General features: G+C 41.1%; 2 protein-coding genes across 2 annotated transcripts; one reads left to right on the top strand and one right to left on the bottom strand.

Annotated features, from left to right (window-relative positions):
- Nucleotides 1-1,742: 1,742 nt before the first annotated feature.
- Nucleotides 1,743-2,887, bottom strand: mrpl30 (mitochondrial ribosomal protein L30). Its single transcript, XM_056241050.1, has 5 exons — nt 2,590-2,887; nt 2,425-2,481; nt 2,189-2,335; nt 2,035-2,108; nt 1,743-1,940 (listed from the first exon to the last, which is right to left on the bottom strand). The coding sequence occupies exons 1-5, from the start codon at nt 2,638-2,640 to the stop codon at nt 1,808-1,810; spliced, it is 462 nt and encodes a 153-aa protein (XP_056097025.1). The 5' UTR covers nt 2,641-2,887; the 3' UTR covers nt 1,743-1,807.
- A 280-nt stretch (nt 2,888-3,167) lies between these two features.
- On the top strand, nt 3,168-19,846 carry zgc:162944 (uncharacterized protein LOC569993 homolog). The gene is made up of 4 exons (XM_056241039.1): nt 3,168-3,426; nt 17,859-18,030; nt 18,129-18,327; nt 19,263-19,846. Exons 1-4 carry the CDS (start codon nt 3,319-3,321, stop codon nt 19,456-19,458), a joined length of 675 nt encoding a protein of 224 aa, XP_056097014.1. The 5' UTR covers nt 3,168-3,318; the 3' UTR covers nt 19,459-19,846.
- Nucleotides 19,847-19,895: the final 49 nt, after the last annotated feature.

The raw sequence follows: 19,895 nt of genomic DNA, 5'->3' as shown, positions 1-19,895 counted from the left end.
AAGACCACCCCTTTTTTGTGTATTCCTGTGGGCGGAGATTAGTCAAAAAACTGTTCTAGTCAGTCCCTCCAGAAAAACGCGATTATGCGATCGCTGAATTCAATGCAAAATCAGCCAAAGTCCGCATATTTTCAAATACTCCGCAATTTCGCCGCATAAATTGCTGATTTCCGCGCAAAATATGCGGGGCTTGCATGATTTCATAATCCCCGCATTTTCGTCGCAAAAAAGTCACATATATCTTAGCAGAAAGTTGGAAAATGTTGCGTTTGCTTCACACAAGAGCAGCCACTTCCCCCTGTTGCCATGGGGACGTTATGAAGTGACGTAATTACGCGACGTGAACACCATTGAAAAGCTGTAAAACAGGAGCACACATTTTTTTTTGAATATTTCATTTATTCATTTTTACTGAAGCTGTAGCATATTCCTCTAGTAAAGCTACAGAACTGGTTTGACTCAATGTTTTGTAAGTTTAATGTGTTTATTAAGGTCTTGTAACGCGTTGTGTCGGAAAGAAAAATAGGGATAGCTCACAGCTGAAGTTATTGCAGAGGCCAGACAGACTCACGGAGGCGATTGGCATCTCACAACTCGCACTTTATTCCCAAATCGAACTCGTAACTGTCTGTCACACGTTCTACCGTCCACATCGTTACTTAATAAACAAAATAAGATAAAAGTAGCATCAAACAGAAATTACCCGCACACATGGGGTGTTCGAGGCGCATGGCACATACAAATATAATACTGCAGACAGTTGGGAGCGCGCAGCTCTTAAAGGGGCCACACCTTATTTCCACTCGTTACAGTCTGAAATAAAACAAGATGAGAAATTAAATATTTCCAGCACTTTCTGTGATGTAGTATGCTTGCTTATCATAGGAAGTAATAAGAAAGGACTCTTTACATTAAGGTAGTAGCCTAGTGAGAACAGGGTGTTGGGGGAATCACTTTTTTTTCTCTTTTTCATCAAACATCAGTTTTTGCAAGTTCCCGCAATTTTTGCAAGTTCCCGCAATTTCATCGCAAAAAATTGCATAAATATCCCGCATATTCCATCGCATTTTTAAAGAAAACGGGCCGCGTAATCAAGGATTTTTGCCCGCAACAATCACAAAAAAACTCTGCGTTTTTCTGGAAGGACTGTCTAGTTACGTCACTAAAAAAGGAAGTAGAGGGATGTAGTCCAAACCGGCCGTTCGCTCTAGGCTTTGAAAGGGGACTTCTGTTAAATAAAATATCTCGCTAGGCATTGAACTTTGAGCTTTATAATTTTACAGGTATTATTTATGCTCTAACAGCAACATTACACACTAATTAAAGTTTGAAAATGGAATCGCGAAGAACGGGACCTTTAATTAAGGAAGATTGAGTTTCTGCAAGACGGAACAACCGGAAGCTTACGTTTAAACGATGGTGCAAAAAAAAAAAAAAAAAAAAAATATTTCTGCCTCTAATGGACTGATGAACAGTTTAGTGAGCATCAAACAAGTGCCAAGGAAGCAAGCTTCTGTATTCCACTAAGAATTGTCACCTCTTTCTCCCATTGATGTGAAAGAAGTGCGGGCTTTTTTCTTTTGTAGCAGTACATGACTCATTAAAATTTTTTTATATATATGCCTGTTCTGTTTGTCAATGGAAAAAAAACTGTCTCCCTGAACATACCAGTGATTTTAAGGTTACATCACCAGAGTGGCTAAGGTTTGAAATGCATGCTTTTGTAATAATTAAAGAGAAGATCAATTTATTCAAACCTTTATTTAACAAATAGCAAATACACAACACATGGTAGGCTAGATAAATTCTATGACTCAATGGCCTTCTGCTCAAGTGGTTGCAGGAGACGTTTCACTACCAGCTCCCCTTTGCTGTTCAGATATGTGTTGGCCATGTCCTCCTCAGCAGGTAGTCCATACGGAAGCTTGAGGGGCTCAATCCTGCAGATAAGAATATTTGAATAGGTAAGTTTATTGTAATGGTCAGCAATCAACTGATTTTAAAATGTTATGAAATGCAAAATTCCCAACATACCTAACCAGATGCTTAATGGTTTTCAGTAGATTGTTAACTGAAGGGGTGTTCTTGTGGACACGGGGTTCATGCGCCTGGAGAAAAAGTTGTATTGAACTATTACATTTTAGTTGAGTGTGATACTATTTCATAAAGTAAATTTACCACATCCCACCTTCATTAGCCCCAAGCTCTTTATAACCTTCTTTTCCCAATATGGACGCCTCATTGTGCTTTTAACCCGTGTCACTATGTGTAATTTATGTGGATGTTCTGGATCACCACCGTACTTGTCATGTTCTTTTGCTCGTTCCTCAAATACCTGAAGAACGAGAAGATGGTGTGATGTTATTACATTAAATAAACTGAATCAGATAAAACGATGCATGTACATTTTGAACTGTCACGTACCTGTGGAGGGATGCGACTCTTAGTGAATTTAGTGCGACATGTGGCTTGTGTCAGATTCTGAAATTACATTTTTAAAAAGTTTATATTTAATGGTTTTTTTTTTTTTTTTGCAATTATCAAAATTATCACGGTTTATTCAACGAGGCTGATGTGAAATAACCTCACCTTTGTGACAGTGGAGGCAGATGTTAGAAGAGCTCGATACAATCCTGCCATTATCAGACGACTGGCTTGTGTTGAGGTGGGCGCTACCTAGAAAGGTTATTAGCTAGCAAGCTAGCTAGAGTAAATTAATCGTGCCCAGTACAGCACTCAGTAAGTGGACTATATAATGAACGTAATCGCGTCAAGGAATGTAAAGTTATTTACTCAAACACCCACGATATCTAGATATGTTAATGGATAAACATACCACAACTAACTATGCTATATTTCATGCATGTATGTATGTCAACTGAGTTGACCAGAAACGGAAACGACTCTTTTTTTTTTTTCTTTTTTCTTTTTTGAAAAAGAGTCATTTCAAAATAAAGGTTCCCCGATGCTAGTCCTTTCTCTTGTAGTAGTGGTCTGACTCACTAATCGGTTCTTTAGAACAGTTCATTATAAAGAGCCTGTTAAAAATGCATTCAGCGATTATGTTACCTATTACGTTCTCTTAAGCTTTCCAAAGCTTTTCCTTAAACACATAAGCACAAAAACGGTAACTCAGTCAGTTCAGCTCAGTGAGTTGTTTGTTTACTTAGAACGAATGGACTCCATACTGTTCAACAGATTCATTGAAAAGATTCGACTCAAAAGAACGGATTGAAAAGCAGTACTCTTCATTTACGAACCCCGGCCGGAAGTTCGTAACCTTTCAAGTTCACCGCTAGCCACTTTTCGTTTATAAACATGGGAAAGCGCGTTGCTGTAGTGTTGGCAGGGTGCGGTGTGTTCGATGGAAGTGAAATCCACGAGGCGTCTGCGGCTTTGGTTCATTTGAGCCGTCAGCAAGCTACTGTAAGTTTATTCGACTATCAGCTCTAAGGTTCTACACTGCATATAATGCAATAACGCAGACATTCGAAACAGAACATAATCCAGGAGCAATGCAATAAATAGTTTGTCTAAATCAATAAATGGCATGTTGGTGCTATTTTTATCAGTAAGCAACCAGTCGTGATCAGGGTCATTTGACTGCTTTAATTGGGATAACCGGCCCCAAAACATCAATCATACAAAAGAACATAATCATATCAACAGATGCATATTAAATGAGCTAGAGAGGGAGGAACACAAAACACATAAACTGCCAAAAATAAATGGTTTCTGAAACCTGCCAAGGCAGACTGCCTGCCAGCCACTGACAGGTCACATGACATACCAGTGGCGGCTCCTGCCAGCCAGCTGAAGATTGAACCCCTACTTGTCTGGACAAGTTGTCTTTTTCGTACATTGTTATAGAGGGTATGCGCATGACGTCACCGTCGGCCGGAGTGAAATGCGGTCACGCCCACAAGTGGCAAAAAGACTGAGCGGCAGCATTTGTTTTCAGCGTGAATGCCGTGAAAATCACACAAAACACATCTAAAACGGGAAAGAGCTTTGCGATTGACTGTACAACTAGATTTGACCAGAAATCTGAGGTACTGTATATTTTTACAGACTGCAAAAAGCTACAGAACAGACTATATTCTGCATAATTGGATGTTTTTAAATAAACACTGACAAAAAACTATACAAGTTTTAGGGCTGGACGATATGATGATATACAGTATAACATTAATGTAAGTGATCACTCGGATTTAGACCTATCTATATTGTATTTATATAAAACGTTTACAGGCAAATTGTCTTCATTTATTTCCCCAGCATCGAAATCAGGCACATATACATGTCAGGAAACACGATTCCTGGCTGCATGTCAATATCCATGGATCACTGGATCTTTGATAAGTTGTAAGGAACACTATATCGAGTCCAACTTTTAGTTTAAACTGATAATAGTTTGTTTTACTCGCGTTAACGCAGTTTCCCCTATTAACTCCAGTCACGCAGCAGCTCTTCTGCCACTCAGTCCCGCTGAGGGGGGCGTGCATAGACATAATAAATACATAGACGCCCTATTCAAATAGAGGTCTCTGCGGAACAACAAGAAGGTGTTTCCCAATTAATGGGCGTTTTCAAACCGGTCTAGGCATTTTCCAACCATCCAATCATAACCGTACGGATTCGGAAGCCCTTTCAGAAGCGGAAATTTTATTATAGCACTTTCAGAAGCGGAAATGCGTTATTATTATTTCTCGGGTTTTTTCTTGATTTTTACTATTATGTCTATATCGCGACAACATTTGATTTATGTAAAAAATAAAATACAGGCTACAACTACCTATTTTCTTTAAAAAGGAATTCTTTCATAAGATATAAAAAGGAATTCTTTCATAAGATAGTTATACAAGATCTGTATCTTATAACATAACGGGAAATTTGGTTTATGAAAGAATTCCTTTTTAAAGAAAATAGGTAGCTGGATTTTATTTTGACATAAATGTTGTCGCAATGTATATGTAAATGTTGTTATAGCCTGTGAGTGTGTATTATATTTTATAATATTCTCTCCTACCTACATGCAATTTTCCTCTAAATGTAAACCTTAAAAGGTAAAAGTATTAAAAATTACTTTATTACTCAACTATTTATAATTACATTAGTTTTATTTTCGTTTTGTGTGTGTGTGAACAACACAACATAAATCAAGTTGTAACGGTGATTAACAAGGAAAAATTCAATTTCCAATAAAGTTACCAAATCCTACTGTAAAGCAATGGTGAAAATTATTGTATTGGTCTTTCTCACCTGTATTTTTCAAAATATATTTATATGTAATGACTGATATTTAAGTGATATTTGTAGCTTACATTAAATGATATATAAAGTAAAACGTATTGACCTTTAAATTAAGGTAAAATGTGTTTACTTAGAATAATGACTCTGAAAACTTTAAACATTAGCATCACTTTATTGACCGTATAGATACTGTAACCAATATGATGAAAAACTGTATTGATAAATGCAGCATTCTCTATTTAATATAATAGTAAAAAAGAGAGCATCCAATAAAATAAAATAAGCAATAAATGTGGCAAGTTCAAACATGAGGAACACATTGCATGAAACATTAGATGCTTCCTCCACAGCCACATAGAAACAGTCTCCGCAGTATCCTGGGGAGTCATCAGAGCCATAGAACCCCTGCAACACACCTCTTTGCCCTCTTCCTCTGTAGCCTTCGCCACAGTCTTTGTATGTAGTATCAAAATGGAGACATCTGGATAGACTGTATGGAACCCTATACAGGTTTCTGACATTTTCACTGAATGCCTTCCAGTTCACGACACCTAAAAAAAAAGTTGTCAGCTGACCTCATCATTGTCTTAATATTCAACCATACATAACTGAGAAAAACAGAGAGAGCTGTAATTAACCAATCAGTGACACTAATAAAACTTACTGTCCAACCACCGAAAGTGAGCCTCTCGGCGGAAACTTTCCATGCTCACAATGCTGTTGAAGCACCTGCAGGTGAGGGCAAGGGAGCCAATTGCAACATCACCATCTTGAAGCACAACCTCCAGTAAGATTTCACGAAGGACCAGCGGAGGAAGCTATACATGAACAAAACATAATCTGAACTTCTTGTGGTTATAATGATTCCCTTGCATTTTATAAATTGAGTAATAACAAATACATGCCTCCTGTATGTTCAGGGGTTGGTCAACAGTTGCCACTATGAAGGGACAAATGAAGAACATCAGTAAATAACAGTCAACATTTACTATAAATAATAGAGCACCTCAAACAAAATAAATCATACCAGTTTTGTGTGGCTTGTCAGTCCGCCTTCTCTTTCTTTGCTGGATTTCCATGACCGATCTTGATAAATTTATGACATAAAAACACATTAATAATACAGTATATCAAGTTTCATTGATCAGGTGCTGCTGGGGCCAGCGAAGGAGTTTGTTGTGGTGGATCAGGTGCTGCTGGGGCCTTATTTTATGCCCAGCTATATGGGCCACTATTTGATGATAATGTCTGGGTTTACATATTTGAGATGTGCAGAAGGGGCATGTGAATAAATTAGTATCTGCAAGGTAGCGCTGTGGTTGAGGCTCTTGTCCTCTCCGCTGAATTGTCATGTGGTGAATAGACAACAATTTCATCCATTTTAATTTAACAAGTTTCCTCCACTGTACATAATTATGTTAGTCTATAGGTTTGACTACACATGTGAGGTATTAATGCCTGCACTGATATAATGAAGAGTGTTGAACATTGACTAGTGAGCTGATCTCACAGCTAAAAAAGGTCAAATCATGTTTCTATTTAAATCCAGGTGTCTGCAGAGGTTTTTGTTAGGGTTATGAGATATAATATAAATAACAGAAAAATTATAAATATTACATTAAAATTGATATTAAAAATAATAAACTTAACAAGCAATGCTTTTTCAGCTTTTCTTGTTTTCTTACAGCGCACCTCACACTCAAACACCATTTCTTATATGAAGGGAGTGGTTTCTGGACTGAATGAAAACGTAATTTATCCACAAAAAAAATTTAATCGTTTTTAATCATTTTTAATTAGACAGAATTTGCAGTTAGATTAATGTGCACAACACTTTCCTTAAAATGTATTTATAGTTATTTATTTTTTTATTATTGTATTTATAGAACATATTAGTAGGCTACCTATATCCCCTGGTTTCACAAACAATTTTAAAGCCTAGTCCTAGACCAAATAAGTCTGAGCTGTTCCAACTGAAATACACTTGCACTGACTGATCTTAAAATATATCAGTGTCTTTGTTTTGTCTCAAGATGAACACCAGTAATGTTTTTTTTTTCTAAGCACGTTTATGAAAATTATTTAAATGTCCTAATTGAACTATGGACTAATCCTGGTTTAGGCTAAACCCTGTCCCTGTCTGTGAAACCGGGCCATAATTCGGTGGAATAGCCCACTAATATTTGTTTACAATTATTGTTTTCTAGTCTGACAAGCTAACGTTAACTATTTTTTTATATTACAACACGCCGACAGTAAGCAAACTACCACTATCAACACTAAAGTAACAAACGCATGCACCAAAAAGTTAGCGAATGTTTGCTAATAGTGGTTAGCGATAGATTGTAAGTGGCAGACCTCTTGGAGCTTTTCTTAATCGTGTTGCAAGCAAGTTTACACAAACTAATTAGCGTTAACTGACGTAAAATGAGAATTTACACAAATCCACTTACATCCATATGCAGGACAGGTGACCTCTCTCCTCATTTCACCCATAGACTGTACCGTTTTCTCGCTATCACTAATATCTGAATATCTGATGGGGAAAGCGTATTCAAGTATCACCCACTCAAGTTTTAGCAAACCAGGCAGAGAGATTGTAAAACGCCTACCTGGTTGTAAAACGCCCCCAAATTGAGGCACGCCCCTTGTTGCTCTGCAGAGACCTCCTTCTCGCCCTATTGGCCGCTGGAGCGTACGTCAACGGCGCCGCCATGTTGGGGATGGCAACTTTCCCATACCTCTCATACCGGGAATTGAGGAAAAATGCCTGTTTTGTGCGCTGTTTGGGGCTGTACACATCGCCACACAATTGAAAACAGCTTTCGAGGAATTACCTTTCACAAGCAAGACTGAACGTTTGTTTTTGGTTGTATTTGGTCATGATTTAATTAGTAATAGTAACGTTCAGAGGATAAATTTAAAAATACTACTGTTATTGTGTCACGAAATGTAGTTTAAATAGTTTTTCAGTCGACAATGTAGTTGTTTAAAGCTCAAATATGTGGTTTGTTTATAAAGATAGCGCCTATTTAAAAATTTGATCTGACGTTTTCGGAGTTGTAAGATGCGCTCAGCGCTCGTCTACCCCGCCTGGAACAGCCGTACCTCGGCCAGTGCTTCTGAAGTGTTGCCGCTGGCTCGGATGTCTGTAGTCTAGTGGTTAAACATGAGATATAATTCGTCTTGTGTATATCTAACGGGCGATCTTTGGTCTCATTAATCTATAAATGGTTCCCTGGTAAATCGTTTTGGCTGAGGGCAAAGTGAAGTTTCATAACTTTATATTTAGGCTATTTTAACATTGTATCCTGCTGTATGCTTGACTGAAGCTACTTCTGTTATAATGGCTATTACTGATCAATAAAACTGAAATTTAACAAAAAGAGTTAAATATTAAAGTCACAATTTAACTTATTTTTTATTGTGTATATTCTGTAAGTGATATTTCTTATTCTATTGCTATTATTATAGTATTATTAATAAACTATGCTATTATCAATATTTTTATGATTGTATTATTGTACTTATGATATTATATAATTATACTAATCATTACTATTTTATTTGCTGTATACTATTTGTTTATTTTATTGACTAAACTATTTACTATTACTTCTCACTTTATGTTATATTTACTATTTGCATTGCACTGTAGTTGTACCATAACGTATTATTATAAAGGATCCATCAGTTATCTTTGTTATTGCTAAAATCTGGTCAATCACAGAAAATGCTTTTTCCACAATAAGAAAACTTAAATTATATCTCAGTATGGGGGTCTTCACCATTCTTATCCAAGAATAAAAAGCCAGATACATGACAAGCCTGAGCTTTGACCATTCTTTATTAAAAAAAATATTTTACAAGTCTAACTATCGAGATTTTAAATAACTAGAGATGGAACTTTTTGTACACCACATACAAACCACTGAAATCGGTTGATAAATGTAAAAACAGTTTGTTTTTATCCAGAAAAAACGCAGCTCCCCCGTTTGCTTACATTTGATTACAGTGCAGTCTTGCCCCCTCAGCAAAATGGCGGACCCGTTGACGTATGGCAGCAACGTTCCAAAGCGGCCAATAGGGCGTCTATGTATTTATTATGTCTATGGGGGCGTGTTCCGGCGGGGAAGTGACGTTAATGCATTCCCTCTATAGGCTTGTTAAGTCTGACGTCACGCGTGACGTTTAGCCTCTTCCGGGCCCAAGCGCTCCGCTCGTCCACTCCAGATCCTAGACTAAATAACGACTCGGTTACTAACGTAACCTCGGTTCCCTGAGAGGAGGGAACGAGTATTGCGTAATAGCTTTACGCTATGGGAAAACTCCTTTTCTCGAGAAATATTGAAGTCTTTATGTAAAACGCATTGCAGCTGCACAGCATACAGCAATGAGCGAGGCAGCTCGATCATTGGCTGTGCTGCGGCAACTTGCACGAACCAATGACGGGGCGACTCTGAACCCGCTTCCAATGAGCGTGCTTCGCGCCCACGCGCGTCAGAGCCCGCCAAGATGGGCGTGGCCAAGGGCTGCATTGGGCGCCCCGTCGTCTGAGTTCTTTAGGTTCAATCGACTGAAGCAAACTGACCAAGCACAAGCACGGCAGATTACGCAATACTCGTTCCCTCCTCTCAGGGAACCGAGGTTACGTTAGTATCCGAGTCGTTCCCTTTCGAGAGGTTCCTCCTATTGCGTAATAGCTTTACGCTATGGGAACGCCATGTAAAACGCCGTGCGTGCTGACTTCGCTTCTATTAAGCCGGAGGCCGGAGCCTGAGCCTTTGAGCGAAGTAATTATCCAACGAGCCAGCCGAAGGCGGCCTTTATAAAAGGACAACTTGGAACGGCCCGATGGGCGTCCAGAGACACACACAAGCACATTTTCATGTACTGTCATGTATGAAAAATCCTCCACATCAGTTTCAAAGATGTGATTCTATGAGGGAGGAGACAATGCTTAGCATGTACACACCCCAGCCTATGATAGCTAGACCGACAGTATGTTAGAATGCAATGAGGGGACCTGTAGGTTATAAAACCTGATAAATGTGGACGGTGAGGCCCAGCCTGCAGCCGCACAAATATCTTGAATGGGTATCCCACTCGACCACGCCCACGAGGAGGCCATGCCTCTCGTAGAGTGAGCTCTGATGCCCAAGGGGCACTGAAGGCCCTTGGCTTCATAAGCCAGCGCTATAGCATCAACTATCCAGCGCGATATTCTTTGCTTTGACACAGCCAGACCTTTAGTGCGGCCGCCAAAGCATACGAACAACTGCTCTGTCTGTCTGAACAGGGCAGAGCGTTCCAAATATACTCTGAGTGCCCTGACCGGGCAGAGTAAATTAGCGTCACTTTCGTCTGCTGGGGACGATAGCGCGGCCAAAGATATCACCTGTGCTCTGAAAGGAGTAGAGAGCACCTTAGGAATATACCCGTGTTTTGGCCTGAGGACAACCCTGCTGTCGTTAGGTCCAAACTCCAGGCAGTTAGCGCTTGATGACAGCGCGTGCAGGTCGCCCACTCTCTTGACCGAGGCGAGAGCCAGCAAGAGAGCAGTTTTGAGCGAGAGCTGTTTAAGGTGCACAGTTCGGAGGGGTTCGAACGGGGCACGCTTAAGTGCGTCCAGGACCGTGGCCAGGTCCCAAATCGGCACCGAGGGGGGGCGTGGGGGATTCATCCTCCTGGCGCCCCTCAGGAAACGAACAACTAGGCAGTTTTTCCCTAGTGTGCGTCCTTCGACCGGTTCATGTGATGCCGCTATGGCAGCCACATATACTTTGAGCGTGGAGGGGGTGCGGCCTGCCTCCAACAGCTCTTGTAAGAAAACGAGCACACTCGGCACTTCGCATGTCTCAGGATTCAGGTTCCTGGATTTACACCAGTCACTGAACACCTTCCATTTCTGGGCATATAAGCGCCTCGTAGAGGGCGCTCGCGCCTCAGTGATGGTTCTCAACACTCCACTGGGGAGGTTCCCGGGAATCCGTTGAGGGGCCACGCATGGAGGGCCCACAGATCGGGGCGGGGATGGAGGATCATCCCGTTGGCCTGCCTGAGGAGATCTAGCCTCAGTGGAATCGGCCATGGGGCAGATTGCGTCATCTGCATCAGTTCTGGAAACCACGTCTGGTTCTTCCAGAGTGGGGCTACCAGGAGCACTGCACATTTTTCCTCCCTGATCCGACTGATGACCTGAGGTAGCATCGCGACCGGAGGGAAGGCATACAGCGGTCGGCTCGGCCAGACTTGGGCGAGCGCGTCTGTGCTCTTTGAAAAGAAGAGAGGGCAGTGCGCATTTTCCTTGGAGGCAAAGAGGTCGACCTCTGCTCTGCCAAAGGTTTGCCATAACCACTGAATCGTCAGGGGGTGGAGAGACCATTCTCCTGGGAGAACTTTGTCTCTGGACAGCATGTCCGCTCCCTGGTTCAGAACACCTGGCACATGCGCCGCTCTCAGCGAGCGCAGGTTGCGCTGGGACCATAGTAGGAGCTCCCTGGCCATCGAGTGCAGGGAGCTCGATCTGAGTCCACCCTGACGATTTATATGCGAGACTACCGTCATGTTGTCCGTTCGGACTAAGACGTGCTCGTCCTTCAGGTACGGGAGCAGGGCTCTGAGAGCCAAAGCGACCGCTTTCAATTCCAGACAGTTTATATGTAGGCGCTTCTCCGGGTTTGACCACAAGCCGGAGACAGGCCTGCCCTCGTAAAGGGCCCCCCAACCTATTTTGGAGGCATCTGTCGTGATCATTTTTCTCCTTGTGTTCACGCCCAAACTCACGCCGGACTGATACCAGTCGACAGCTTTCCAGGGCGTCAGGGCTTTTATGCAGCCGTGATTTGCTCTGATTAAAAAGTCCCCGAGCGCCATGCGTGAGTGGGGACACGGCTCTTGAGCCAGCGTTGGAGAGGACGCATGTGCAACAATCCTAGCTGGAGTACAGCTGATGCTGAGGCCATCAGCCACAGATGGCGCTCAAGGACAGTCAGGTTAGCCATAGCACGGCCGATGGATTGGGCGGTGGCTTTTGTAGCTCGCAGCGCTATGTCAGTGGCGCTGCGTAGGTCCTTAAATGCCTCAGGATCGGGTCCAGACTCGTCCATACTGCGGAGAAGTTTGGCTTGAAAAACCTGGAGGACAGCCATAGAGTGAAGCGCTGATGCAGCTTGGCCGGCGGCGGCGTATGCGCGACCGGCGAGAGCTGAAGTAGATCGGCAAGGCTTCGAGGGATGAGAAGCTTTAGCTTTCCATCCAGCGTTGGAGGGTGGACACAGATGATTGGCCACAGCTTCCTCGAGGGGCGGAGTCCCCTCATAGCCTCTTTCTTTCGCGCCGTCCAAAAAGAAGGCTTCAGGCGAGCGGAGTGCGGGGCTTTCCACGACTTCGTGAGTTCGTCGTGAACTTCCGGGAAGAAGGGGGAGGGTCTTTGTCGAGGGGCCTGTCGGCGCCCCTGCAGGAACCACTCGTCCAGTCGGCTGCGGGCGGGTTCTTCCGGGGAAGACCAATCGAGCCCGAGGTCTTCCACGGCCTTAGAGAGAATGCGGACGATCTCAGAGTCCATGCTGGAGCCCGCGCTCGTGCCCGCTAATGTCGATGGAGCGGGGTCGAAGGACGAGCCCGGCCAATCGTCGGATGCAGCATCACAGGAAAAACTGTCATCCTTATCATCGTCATCCCCTGACGCGCCAAACGAGACGAGCCCCATCGCTCCGCTGGAGGGGTGCTGGTCCGCCTGTGTGAACTGGACTGGCGGCGGGGAGTCTTCGGGTGGTGGTGAAGCACGCGGGGATTGGCCCGGCGTGACATCACTGCAAACGCGCGTGCTCCGGCAGCCTCTGTGAGCGGCGTTTTTTCTTTCGCGGCTCGACTAGAGGAGATGGCAGCACGGAAGAGGTGGGCTCTTTCGCGGTGAAAACGGCGAAGCGAGCGCGCAGCTCGGTGAGGCCCAGGGCGTCACACTCGGGACATCCGCCTCGAGTAAGGGCAGCCTCTGCGTGGTCCGGTCCCAAGCAGCGGGCGCAGATGATGTGACGATCCCCGTCCTGAAGAGGGCCTCGACACGAGGCGCAGGAAGGCATTTGAAACAACGCCTTGGAAATTTGACTCTTTTAGAAAAAGTGTCGCGGGGGCGAACACTGACAGCTTTGTAAAAGGATATAGATGGTGCGCGCCGGATGGCTTAGCAGAAGGGCGATCGAAGGCGGCTGAAGGCGCCGGCGTCCTCGAAGCAGTCCTGCTGTAGGCTTGTCGACGGCGGCGGCGAAAAGACTCCAACAAATCCGGAGGATCCAGCGAAGAGAAGGTTCTTTGCTGAAGGAGATTAAATCTAAAGAACTCAGACGACGAGGCGCCCAATATATAGCCCTTGGCCACGCCCATCTTGGCGGGCTCTGACGCGCGTGGGCGCGAAGCACGCTCATTGGAAGCGGGTTCAGAGTCGCCCCGTCATTGGTTCGTGCAAGTTGCCGCAGCACAGCCAATGACCGAGCTGCCTCGCTCATTGCTGTATGCTGTGCAGCTGCAATGCGTTTTACATAAAGACTTCAATATTTCTCGAGAAAAGGAGTTTTCCCATAGCGTAAAGCTATTACGCAATAGGAGGAACCTCTCGAAAGGGAAACCCTTTTCTTAAGGGCTTTTTTCGCTTCAGTGCCAGTGGGTGTTACTAGGGATTAAGGGATAGCACCCACTGGCGCCAAAGTTTCTTCATTCGTTTAAGATTTGTAACTTACCTTATCAACTGCAGCCATTTTCTCTTATCTTTCTCGTCACAGGGAAAGCGGTAGAATGACAGTTGAATGTCACTTGTTTTTTAACTCCGATCTATTTAAACAACACGGGAACACGTTAAAACTCGGGCGAAAGCGGTAGGTAGGTAGAGAGGACCCGGCCTTTGGACCCGGAAACAGTATTATCGGAGAGTGGTTACGTCACGACTTAACAACCGGATTGGTGGTAATTAGTCATGTGACAGTAACAACATTTCATATCACGATAATGGACCACTTGCACTGAGCTTCGTGACCCACTTCCGTTTGTAAATACTACATCTCACTTATTTCTGGTTATGTTTACTTTCAATGTACTGTGGTCAATAAGTTGAACAAACGTCAACTAAAATGAGTGCCCGCAATAAGATTTAAAAATTTGGACATTTTTATTGACAGGAGAAGGGATATTCTGATGTTTACTGTGTGCAGAATTTTCCAAACTCATCAGAACATGAAGTTTTAATCCAAACCAAGCCTATCTGAAAAAGCTGCGGCTGTTAAAAATACGCCATTATTTCACCACAGGGTGTCAGTGTTCGTCTAAACTAGTGACCGCGACGCTGAAGTGAATGAGAACAGATGAATAACATCAGTACGAACCATGAACATTTATTTATTTGGATTAAATATTTTAATCATTCTGTCATTTTCAATGTTTTTTTTACTATTTACATGTTTATGCCCAAAATGCTTAATTAATATTCAAAGTATTTGACTGTCATTCTCCTCTATGCTGTGCATATTAAACATTAATGTTTAAGATGAATTAAATAGCCTTAACATCAGCCTATTTAACATCGTTACAGGCACCTTGAGCATTCTTTCATTCAACTATTTTAAAAGACTGGAATAAAGCACCAACGCACAAGCAATCCTTTTTATTAGTCAAATTCGTAAAAAAAAAAGTAAACTCAACAGGTATGAAATATCAGTAAGAGAAAAACACTGTTAATGAGAAGACTGCTGCAGGTTAGTGGATAAATATATTTAGCCTATTTATTATTCAGAATGCACAGTTGGAAAGAAAATGTATTTCAGCAGGCTCAAGATAATTAATACAGAAATCATTATTCATTGTTTTAATCAATTGGCATCCATAAAACGTAGTGATAATCTGCATTCTCATGTATGTAGGTGTGCTGAACCATAGACATAATAAATGTCTATGCGCTGAACGCTCTAACCGGAAACTGCCGATATGTACTCCCCATAGCGGTACTCTCCGACATAGGTATCCATAATAAAGGCTAGATGTCTTACGGCGGAGTCTCTATCGTCATCACCGGCGGCCATCTTGTCACAGGCAAGCTTTCTGGCGGGCTCTGTGGTACCCAAGGGGGTAATCCACCAGCCGGAAACTGAAGCTTCACTTGGGGGCCGCCATTGTAGCAGACTATCATAGATTTATACACTAGATGTCGCCTTGGCTACGGCAGTTCATTGGAACGAATGCGTCAATAGAGCCGCCATCATGGAACAGGGAAGCCCCTCCTCTTTAATGCATAAGCGTCAATGTAGGCAAAGGTCTAACGGAAATAAAATCACCATAAATCGTCATGAATGCGATTTTCTAGGTTTTTTTTTTGGTTCTTTCCAATGGTCAGACATGTATTTATCATTGAGTCCAGAGAAAGAAAAAAAAAAAAATTCTTTTTTTAAAACATTCTTCCTAGTTCAGATTTCGTTCGTGTGAACATCCATACGCAGCACAAAAGTCAGAAAATCCAAGAATTCGAAGTACAGGCGGAGATAGCAGCATTACCTAGCCACTTCCTACGACAAGACCCCTGTTCCAAGATGGCGGCGGTTTTGACGCATGCTTAGAACCCCAAGGCGACATCTGGTGTATATATCTATGGCAGACTATCACCTGCTGTTAGCATTCCATTGACTCCCATTAATTTTGGCGTCACATTGACAGCGAATAACTTTACATCTGAGGCGTCCAAAGACTCCATTTGTCCATTGTTTATTTCTTAAGAAACAGGACAATGTATAAAAGGCTCCATTAACTTGTATCTTACGTTATGGCCCCGTAGAAGCCGTTTTTGTAAAAATAGGCTAACGATTGCGTCATAACCACGGGACTCTCTGTCGCACAGAAGAGAAGTGACCGTATAGACAGAAGGAGACGCTCGTAGGCAATCTTTTACTGTCTATGAGGCAATCGGGTGGACATGGAGGCGTAAAGTCAAGGCAGAAGCCCATAGATAGAGAGTTCATTAAAGCAACGGGACAAAATATTTCAACAATAGATTTGTTTCAGATTTCAATTCAGATTTGTCTCGGCACAGCTACTAGAAGGTCAGAACGGTTGCTCACGTCACATCTACGTCGTCAAGCTCAGTTTGAGCCTGCGCAGTGCGCTTGGCTATCAGGAAATGAGTGCTTCAATTCTCTCCGTTGAAATCAAGGGGGTCGCTGTGTCCATTTCTTTTACTGTCTATGGTGGTACCTGATGTAAGATGAGTGATCAGCACGAACGCATACTCTTATCTCATTGAAATCCTGATGGATTTACAAACGGTTTGGTTTCTTACAAACGTTATTAACGTGGCTATAATTCTGGATGATTATTTATTGATACACTTATTATCCATAAGTGTGCAGTCAGTGTCATAACTACATCTCTGACGTTTATAACAAACCAAACCGTTTGAAAATCGGTAGAAAATTGAGCAGGTTATGGTTATTTAAAAAGTACATGCACCATTAAAACACAATGTTACGAGTGAGCGAGCTGCCTGTGACAAGATGGCCGCCAGGTGCTGACGTCGACCTCCATTGGCCAGCAGCGCGGACGAGACATCTAGCCTTTATTATGTATATCTATGCTCTCCGAAAAGTGGTTGTGCAAATAGTCCATTCCATTGCTGAAGCTTTTATCACCGTATACGGTATTATCAAGATATTGAAATCATTTGCAAAGTGATGTCATCCTATAAAATGTTTAGTAACTTTTTTCTTAAATAAAAAAGAACTGAACATTTAAAACAATAAAAACATAACAGTCCAAATAAAAAAATGTATAGAGTAAACAAATGTTTCAAACAGATAAATGCTAAATAATTATAAAGAACAATAGGTAACACTTAATAAGGTCTCATTAGTTAACATTAGTTTAACTTATATTCATAATGAGCAATAGCTACATTTGTTACAGAAGTTATTCGTTGTTAACGTTAGTTACAAAATACAATTGATCATTGTTTGATAATGTTAGCTCAGGTACATCAAATTTACAACTTTTAATTTGAGCAATGTATTAGTAAATGTTGAAATTAATAAATGCTTTAGAAGTATTTTTCATTTTCAGTTTATGCTAAATAATGAATTAACCAATGGAGCCTTATTGTAAATTGTTACCGAAAAATTATAAAGAATTAGAAAATTTTCAATCAATATCTGCAGACTTCTAGTGAAGTCCAGATTGAAACGTAAAAATGTTTGTTTAAAAATAAATAGCCTAGCCTATTAAGTATTTGATGCTGTGATGATTACCATTATGAATACAAAACATTGAAGGGCTGTTTGAAACATTTAAATAGTGTTCAGAAATAGAAAGTAGCACCAAAGCCATTTTATGGCAAGTGAAAAAAAAAAAGTGTATTGCAATCCTATTTATCGGCACATGCCTAGTGGCAACACTGCAATGTCTTTACTGTTGACAATGAAGTAGTCCATCTAAACTATTATAAGTATAAGTATATTTATAACATCCGTGTTGCTGGTTTCAAATAATTCTCAGCCTACATTGTAAAATATCATGTAATGCATTGATCTTTCACGTTGTCTTGGACTTTGGTAACAGGATTAACCTTCCCACAGGTCAAGATATTTGCACCCAACACTGATCAGATGCATGTTGTCGATCACTTGAAAGGCTCTCCAACAGAGGAAAAGAGAAATGTGCTCGTGGAGAGTGCTAGACTTGCCCGGGGTGATATCCAAGACCTCTCGCAGCTCAATGTAAAGGATCTGGATGCCATCATCTTCCCTGGTTAGCACACTGCCCTTATTGAGGCTACTTTTGGAAGAATTTCCATGCACTCTTCAGCTCAACATTTCATTTACTATTATTTTGAACTGATTTTGCAGGTGGCTTTGGAGCAGCCAAGAACCTGTGTAGCTGGGCTGTCCAGGGCAAAGACTGCTTGGTCAATGAGCAGGTTAAAACAGTGCTGCTGGCCTTCCATGCCGAGAAGAAGCCCATTGGCTTGTGCTGCATCTCACCTGTGCTGGCAGCGAAGGTTTTCCCTGGCTGTGAAGTTACTGTTGGCCATGACAAAGATGATAGGTAAACAAGTTGAAATTATGTGACTTACAATATTTTGAAGAAATCTAAAACTTTAGTATACAGAACTAACTCTGCAAACAGAGAAATGTCTCCCCAGTTATGGCTTCAGTTTGCATGTACATTACTGTTCTAAAATTCTTTTTTAAAGAAATAAATACTTTTATTCAGCAAGGATGCATTAGCTGATTAAAAGTGTCAGTAAAGACATTTTATAATGTTTTAAAAGAGAAATATTTCCATTTGTTGTTCCATGCTGTTCTTTTGAACCAGTGCATTACTATCATTGAGATAATATAATTTTTTTAATATTTTGGATTAGTTTTATATTTTCCATTTAATTGTAGTACATTTAAATGATCATTTTTATTAGTTTTTTAATGTCTATATAGTTTTATAAATTTTTATTTCAGTTTTAGTTAAGTACATCAAGTTAAAAAGCTAAGCTTTTTTACATTTGATTTTATTTCAGTTAACATTTATATTATTTCAAGTAATAAAAATGTTTTCAGATTTAGTATACCATCTACTATCTAACTATCTACTTTCTATTCATCAAATTATCCTAATAAATGTATCATGGTTTTAACACAAATAAAAAGCAGCACAACTGTTTTTAACATTCATAATAATAAGAAAGATTATTATAAAGAAATTATTTTTGATGCAGTATAAGAATGCTTTCAAAAACATTTAAAAAATCTTACCGACTGAATGGTACTGTATCATTCATTAGCATTGAAATAATTTGTCCTCATTTAGCAAAATAGGATGCAAATGTGATGGAACAGGCACATAAAATAAAAAAAAACAACACGGCAACCACAGAAAAGGCTGAGCTCTGGTTATACAAAACCATGTATTTTTATACACAATTATCTTGATATTGGTATAAAAAGATAGAACTGAGGCATACTGTCTGAATCTTTGGCTTTCAGGTATCCAGATGTTCCAGACACTGCGGAAGCTATTTCTCAGCTTGGCTGCAAGCACATCTGTAAGCACGTGAACGAGGCTCATGTTGATGAGAAAAATAAGATCGTCACCACCTCTGCTTTCATGTGCAAAGCTCCACTACATGAAATATTTGATGGAATTGGAGTGATGGTACAGGAGGTGCTGAAACTTGCCTGAATTCTTGCAAAATGATTGGATTGACATCGTCTTTCTAATGTTTTTATATAACGATTCCATGTACAAGTGTCTGAATAAACGTAAGCATATAATTGTCTCTTAAGAAAGTGTAGTCTTTGTTTCAGATGAATATTGAGTCCAAGCTTTATTTTATTGATCAGAAATAATTTATGGCTTCTGAACGTCACAGAGATGCTACGTAACTTTAATTTGTCTCCATTTTCTCAAAATACACAAGTCTACTGGTGTTCAAAAGTTTGGGATCAATCATTTTTGAGGGAAAGAAATGTATACTTTTATGCAGCAACAATGCATCAAATTGAAAAGTGAGAATCAAAACTTTCACATTGTTACAAAAAAAGTCTATTTTAAATAATTCCTTTATTTTGAACTTTTTATTCATGAAAGAATTCGGAAAAATGCATCACGGTTTCCAC

Source organism: Rhinichthys klamathensis, unplaced genomic scaffold, assembly GCF_029890125.1.
Source record: "Rhinichthys klamathensis goyatoka isolate OS25496 unplaced genomic scaffold, OSU_Roscu_1.1 h1tg000021l_1, whole genome shotgun sequence".
Taxonomy (NCBI): domain Eukaryota; kingdom Metazoa; phylum Chordata; class Actinopteri; order Cypriniformes; family Leuciscidae; genus Rhinichthys; species Rhinichthys klamathensis.
The sequence above is the reverse complement of the archived record's forward strand: the minus strand, read 5'-3'. Positions and strand labels throughout refer to the sequence as shown.

Excerpts from the sequence above, each read along its gene's own strand:
- zgc:162944 (XM_056241039.1), top strand. The coding sequence starts at position 3,319 with ATGGGAAAGCGCGTTGCTGTAGTGTTGGCAGGGTGCGGTGTGTTCGAT. Across the intron at positions 18,031-18,128 it reads GGATGCCATCATCTTCCCTG|GTGGCTTTGGAGCAGCCAAG; the intron begins GTTAGCACACTG and ends CTGATTTTGCAG. Across the intron at positions 18,328-19,262 it reads GGCCATGACAAAGATGATAG|GTATCCAGATGTTCCAGACA; the intron begins GTAAACAAGTTG and ends TTTGGCTTTCAG.
- mrpl30 (XM_056241050.1), bottom strand. The coding sequence starts at position 2,640 with ATGGCAGGATTGTATCGAGCTCTTCTAACATCTGCCTCCACTGTCACA. Across the intron at positions 2,336-2,424 it reads AGAGTCGCATCCCTCCACAG|GTATTTGAGGAACGAGCAAA; the intron begins GTACGTGACAGT and ends CTCGTTCTTCAG. Across the intron at positions 2,109-2,188 it reads AGAGCTTGGGGCTAATGAAG|GCGCATGAACCCCGTGTCCA; the intron begins GTGGGATGTGGT and ends CTTTTTCTCCAG.